The sequence below is a fragment of the Calidris pugnax genome, unplaced genomic scaffold (assembly GCF_001431845.1).
Source record: "Calidris pugnax isolate Ruff unplaced genomic scaffold, ASM143184v1 scaffold225, whole genome shotgun sequence".
Lineage (NCBI taxonomy): Eukaryota > Metazoa > Chordata > Aves > Charadriiformes > Scolopacidae > Calidris > Calidris pugnax.
This window is the reverse complement of record NW_015091072.1, coordinates 6683002-6689457: the sequence shown is the minus strand read 5'-3', so window position 1 is coordinate 6689457 and position 6456 is coordinate 6683002. Positions and strand designations below refer to the sequence as shown.

The window sequence follows — 6456 nt, the reverse complement described above, 5'->3', positions numbered from 1 at the left end:
TATGGCTAGAGCCTTCCATTTGTCGACTTGACATAGGAGAGAGATGATACTTGAGGTTTTATTAAATTAACCCCCCACAAGTAATGACTGCTGTTTGCTATTACTGCTAAGTTTAATACCTCTAATGTGCCTTGTGCTGGTCTTCTGAATATTATTCCAGCTGTAAAAGCAGACGGTAAATGTGTAGATTTTCTTTAATGACTGTCAAATGTATAATTAAAATATCAGAACTTTCAACCAGTTGCTCTTGTGTGTTCTTCCTAGACGATACATTGCTTTTTAGTGTTTGCACCAGAAGTGGAACTGAAAATTCTCAGTTCTTACTTCTGGAATTAGTCTTGTTATACATTAGTAAGGATTTTCTGTTGATATTTTTTTGGACAAAAAAGAAAAATGGTTTGCTTGTATGGGGGTTTTTTTCTTGTTCATCTTATTTTGGAAAATGTTTTTCTTTCCATATCTAAGAAATAACAGTTTGAATAAATGGTCATCAAGAGAGTGGGAAAATGTCTGGGACACCATTGGCAGCCCTCTGTAATGCAGCAATTGCTGACTTGGCTTTCATGTCTGTAAAATGAGAATGCTTCTCTTTGATTCTAAAGTATTTTGAGCTCCATGAGAAGAAAAGTCTTCTAGAAATTCTGTTTCATTCGTAAATGAAGATACTGGCTGAGCTTGTCAGACTTTCCACGTGTGACAGTCACCTAATAAATAAGCAGCTGACGTAAGAACAGACGTCTGTTGGGTCTCACACAGTAGGCTTAATTTATGCCTCATGTCCTCCCCATTCCTCTTACCTTTGTAGGTCAGTGTTGCAGCCTTTCTGTCTCTTCCCCCTGTTGCTCAGTGGTTGCACGTGCCACATGCAGATGGTTGACCTGACTGAAGGCCCAGTGGGCACTTGGAACTTGAGCTATGGGAAAACAGGCCCTAGAGCAGCCACTTTCTGACTGGGACCAGTCCCCAGGAAGCCTGGGAGAAGTTTTCATAGAATCATAGAATGGTTTGTTTTGGAAGGGACCTTTAAAGATTGTCTTGTCTACCCTGCCCCTGCAATGAGCTGGGACATCTTCAACTAGATTAGGTTGCTCAGAGCCCTGTCCAACCTCACCTTGAATACTTCCAATGACAGGATGTCCACAACTTCTCTGGGCAACCTGTTCCTGTGTCTCACCACCCTCATAAAGAGTTTCTTATATACAATCTAAATCTACCCTCTTCCTGTTTAAAACCATTTCCCCTTGTCCTGTCACTACAGGCCTCAGTAAAAAGATTCTTTTTCTGTCTTTTTCTATAAGCCCCCTTTAAGTACCGAAAGGCTGCAATAGGGTCTCCTTGGAGTCTTCTCTTCTCCAGGCTGAACAACCCCAGCTCTCAGCCTGTCTCCATAAGAGAGGTGCTCCAGCCCTCTGATCATTTTCATGGCCCTTCTCTGGACCGACTCCAACAGGTCCATGTCTTTCCTATGCTGGTGTCCCCGGAGCTGGACGCTGCTTCTGGGCAAGTTTTGACAGCTGGCTCAGATGTATGCCCATCTTGTCAGCCTGAGCAAAAAGGCTTGGACATGGGGAAAGAAGAAATATGAGAGAGGTGAACGCTTACCCCTGTGCACCATTTGGTTAATGCATTTGTTGGAAATGGAGAGTAAAATACAAGTGAGCATGGTAGCCACAAATAAATTCCAGCTGTCCAAGCAGTGAGGTTACAGCACAAGCCTTCCTACAGGAACAGTGGGAGCAAAATTCAGCCCAGCTCTAGCTACTGTTAATGTGGAATTTGGTCAACTTATGAAAGGGGTCTCTATGACATGGTTGCCTGTGGGGGACTCAGTGACCCAGGAGCTGCCTTCCACGTCTCTCAGGTCAGACTGACCCTCCATTACCAAATCTCAATAACAGGTCCAGAGTCCTCAACAGCTTCTTGCCTGTCCCACTGAGCTGGATCTGCTTGCAAAAGAGCAAATGGAGAAACAAAGCAGGACCTTTGACCCCTTGCTATCACTATATTAGCTCTGCATAAATGCCGGTGTCTCAGATGAGCATCTACCTCAGCTTCTGCCTGAGAGAGAGAAAGCAGGACAGGTAAGAGCTGAACTCTCTCTTCTGGGTGGTATGGACTTTGCAGCTGGTCTATCTAGGACATAGAGAAGTGAGTGGAGGTGATATTCTATTTTGCCCCATTTCTTATGGTAAGCCAAAATGTGTGAGCCTTTCTCATGCTCCGTAGCCAGGAATATTGCTGAAACGGAGGAGGGTGGGATTGCTTGAGGTGACCTTGATCGAAGCTGAGGGATGGCGCTTCATAAGACACTTATAAGAGGGTCAAGCTCATAGTAGGGATTGCAGACTTTCAGTGCTGAAAGATAGCTGCTTTTCCCAGCTGCCTTCACCACGGGGACCACTGGCTCTAAAGTGGGTGAGATGCTCTATTTATGCTCTTGGGAAGCAAATTTATACCTTTTGTCTGCAGAGGGAAAAACTGGGTCTAGGATGAAAAATCAAGGAAGGGTGGCAACGGAGCCACTATTGCTGGTCAGCAAATGTCTAGTAAAGATGGAGTGGTAGCTTTTGGAGGTAATCTGTGCACAGAAGGAAATAAAAATGGATGGAAATCTTGCTTAGCAATATGGTTTAGTGATGGTTTCATCAGTGTTATGTTGATGATTGGACTCGATGACCATAAAGGTCCCTTCCAACATAGAGAATTCTAGGATCCTATGATTACTGTGGGATAAGACGGAGCACTGACTTGTAGGTACCTGGCACAGGATTTAGCAAAGCAGTCACGTGTAATAGACTTAGAGTCTGTTTTGCCATTGCATTCCTAATGTTTTCTTCATATTGCTCTGAGTGATGCAGCCCTGATTTATTCAGGGCATAAATCAATTTTAACTTTTAAACACCTTCTTAAGTGCAGCATTCTTGAAAAGTTTGCTTAGATGTAATGTCATCTTTTCCAATGTGCCAAATACCAAATTTTCAAGAATTCCTCCAATTCTGACTTTTTCAATAGACAAAATAAATGAGGCTGGATGAGGCTAAAGTTTGCACTTACTCCCTTTTGAGAACTTTTTCTGCCTGGGCTACTATCTGCTTTGTCAATCCCAGTGTAAAAAAGACACAAGAACCTAGCTGGGTAGTTGGCTCTTTCCTCAACTAGAACAAGACAAAACACCCAGACGACTGGGTTGCTAAGATGATCATTGTCTGTGATGCACTCACTAGCATCATGTTCTTTAGAGGCAATTTACCAAAGAAAGTGAAACAAATAAATCCCGCATTATGATTTTTTCTGTTGTACTTCTGTATGGAGGAAACCTCTTCTGACCTCTGACAGTTTTAGTGGTTTGCTCATGTGCTGACACAAGTAATTTTAGCTCTCGTATAAAAGAAGTAGCTTTAACTGTCACATATTTCTTGGAGCTCTGAAAGCTAGCATTCATTGTGGATATTTGGTATTATACAAATAAAGGGACACTTTCCTTTTTATACTGTCTTTTCCTCACTTCTTCAGAGGAAACACACTGTGATCTTTCCTATTCTTTTCTGCATTTACTGGTTAAGTTTATGGCAAAAATCCAGTGTTTAACTCACATCTTCTATTTCTCTGAAAACAAAGAAAACACTGTGTGCTGATTCCAGCAGGTCTCTTGGTGTAGAGAGCGGAACTGGTACTGCAAACCATGGTGCAATCCAGGGCGTTGGTGATAGCTCTGATTCTGCTCCTCAGCACCACTGTCCCCGGTAAGTCTGAAAAACTTTGCTGTCTGCCTGAGACAAGGCCCAGCTCTACAGGTTCTCACTTGCCTTAGAGAAGTCTGACCTATCCATAAAGACTGAAGCCAGTAACACAGTTACTGAAGACCATGAATATATAGTGCTCAGCAGCTTGAAATAAATCTGTAGGGGCCTGGCATGAAAATTGTCCGTACCTGATGCAAATACTCTGCCATGTAAGCCCTATGACCTAGGTGCCCAAAAATGAGTGATGAGGTGCTGCTGGATGCTGCACTAGAGTGAATTCTGGGGGAGGCTTTGAATCTCAGAATCTCAAGTCACTTTCCCCCTGCACCTGAGGGATGATATCAGAGACACAAGTGACTGGAGAAGCCTCATGGGTTTTTGCCTCCTCTTTCTCAGAAGTGCACTCAAAGTCCATCTTTGAGAGAGACCGTCGTGACTGGTTGGTCATCCCCGATGCAATTGCAGCTTACATCTATGAAACTGTGAACAAGATGTCCCCTAAAGTCGGCCAGTTCTTGATGGATGCTGCCCAGACTCCAGCAGTTGTTGTGACCAGGTATGGAAAGATCTCCTGCACTGGTGCTGCAACAGCCATGGGTGGAAAGAGAGAGGGAGGAGTGGGAGAAAGAACAGATTAATCATGTATCTATACGGGGAGACCCAATGGGGAATGAATCAACAACCAAAGCCTGATGTGACTACAATGGGAGTGGGGTGCTGGAAAGATGGGATGGGACAATACGTTTCATATGAAAGTACGAGCTCTTCCCAGGGGTGCACGTTGAGCATGACAATGCTCGTGGGGATTGCAAGTACTGCTCTTTATATGTGGGTAGTGAGGGAGGGGGCAACTGGCTGGTGGAGGATCAGCCCTCCTGAAAAGGTGCTGTGGTGCTGAGCACCAAAGGTGCCAGAAAACACTGCTGTCACTCAACGCAAAATTGGCTCTACCTGTAAATATATATTCCTCAAAGAAGGGGAAAGGGTTTCCTTCCAAAAGAAAAAGCATGATGACCAAAGAGATAGAGTTTCATGTAACTCATTGCAAACACATACTGCCTGTTCCTGTCTTCTGAGGAAAGCCCCTCTAGGACTGCTGAGGAGCTTTGCACTCCCAGGGACTGGCAGTGTGATAACTACAGCGGAGATTACCCTCACAGGTATTTGTGTATCTTACCACATACACTGTCATCTTCTGCAGGAACTTCCTCATCAGAGAAACAACGAAACTCAGTATACTGGCTGAACAGCTGATGGAAAAAATAAAGAACCTGTGGTACACAAGAGTTCTAGGCTACTAGACGGATCAATACAAGTCAGCGTTTCCTGACGGGAGTTGGTAGCACCCTGCAGTCTCCTCTTTCCCCCTGCCCCAACTACTGACCAAGATCAGTCAATAAGACAGAATCGATGCTCCTCTTAATGCCTGTAGAGGGAACCCAGCTTCCAAGACCAAAGGATGGAAGGCATCTGCTGAAGAAGTCTCCCCCGCAAAAAAAAACAAACGCTGCTGGGCATGGGGAAGGCAATGAGATTGTAGAGCTCTTCTGTAGCCAAATCCTGAAAATTAATTCCTCCTGAATGGCTTGGTCTTTGACCCTCAAATAAAAAAAATGTTCGTTGTTACACTTCCTTAAGTTTCCTGTTTGTATTGACTGTTACAAAATCACATCCACATCAGCATTCCGTTCTGTTGAAAATGTAGCTGTTATTTACAAGAAGTTGTTGCAGGCAATGCTAAAAACCCCTGATTATTCAGGCACATTTAACTAAGCTCGGGTTCTTCTCATCTGGGGAGAGAAGGGGGAGGCAGAGGGGCAGATGGATGATAGAACTACCTGAGCGTCTTTTGGGGTAGCAACAACATGGCAACTGTAACTCTACATCAGGAAAAACCATGAAATGTTGAGTCCTCCTGATTGTGTTCCTTGGTTGGGTAAGAAGCAAGCAGGTGTACCTGTATCAAGTGTCTGAAAATTTCAGATTATTTGGGAGAACAAGTGCCAGTAAACTGAACTGTCCGTCAATCTGAGTAAGACTTTGAAAGTATGTTTCCTCAGCCAACCACTGAGGTGACTGAACAGCCCTTCCAAAGGAGAAATGAGGGGAAAATTTCTCACTGTCTTCAAGGTGGTGGTTGATCAGTTTATGAGAGGGGCAGCTATGCCCAGGACTGTCTATGAAGACCTGGCAGGTCCTTGTCAGCCCTGTGCAATGGCCTCATCTCAGATGTCCACACTGGATAAAGAAATCCATCTGCTTCATCATTAAGCAAGTTTTTTCATTAAACACATGTTTCTACAAGTGGGCAATTTGTCTGAAAAGTGGAGAAGACCGAGGAGGGATGGTGAGATGGCGGTGTTTGGCCCTTCCCATGCAAGTGTGCAAGAGAGCAAAGGGAGAGATGGGGGGGTGACAGGGAGAAGCAATTGAAGATATGCATATTAGGAAAATTTTTTACACTGAAAGGGTTATTAAGCATTGGAATGGGCTGCCCAGGGACGTGGTTGAGGCACTGTCCCTGCTGGTCAAAAGACAAAGTGCTTAGAGACATCGTCTAGTGATGTGGGGAGTTCTTTTATATGGTTTTCTTTGGTTTTTTGTTTTGTTTTGTTTTTCTTTTATCAGAGTTAGGTTGATGGCTGGACTAGATGATCTTACAGGTCCCTTCCAACCCAGACGATTCCATGATTCTATGATTCTAAGAGACTGA

At 44.1% G+C, this 6456-nt stretch overlaps 1 protein-coding gene across 1 annotated transcript; it reads left to right on the top strand.

Annotated features, from left to right (window-relative positions):
- Positions 1–2068: 2068 nt before the first annotated feature.
- LOC106896863 (apovitellenin-1) lies at positions 2069–5375 on the top strand. Its single transcript, XM_014957131.1, has 4 exons — positions 2069–2081; positions 3645–3743; positions 4140–4299; positions 4945–5375. Exons 2-4 carry the CDS (start codon positions 3683–3685, stop codon positions 5042–5044), a joined length of 321 nt encoding a protein of 106 aa, XP_014812617.1. The 5' UTR covers positions 2069–2081; positions 3645–3682; the 3' UTR covers positions 5045–5375.
- The last annotated feature ends 1081 nt before the right edge of the window (positions 5376–6456 follow it).

Excerpts from the sequence above, each read along its gene's own strand:
- LOC106896863 (XM_014957131.1), top strand. The coding sequence starts at position 3,683 with ATGGTGCAATCCAGGGCGTTGGTGATAGCTCTGATTCTGCTCCTCAGC. Across the intron at positions 3,744-4,139 it reads CCTCAGCACCACTGTCCCCG|AAGTGCACTCAAAGTCCATC; the intron begins GTAAGTCTGAAA and ends CCTCTTTCTCAG. Across the intron at positions 4,300-4,944 it reads CCAGCAGTTGTTGTGACCAG|GAACTTCCTCATCAGAGAAA; the intron begins GTATGGAAAGAT and ends CATCTTCTGCAG.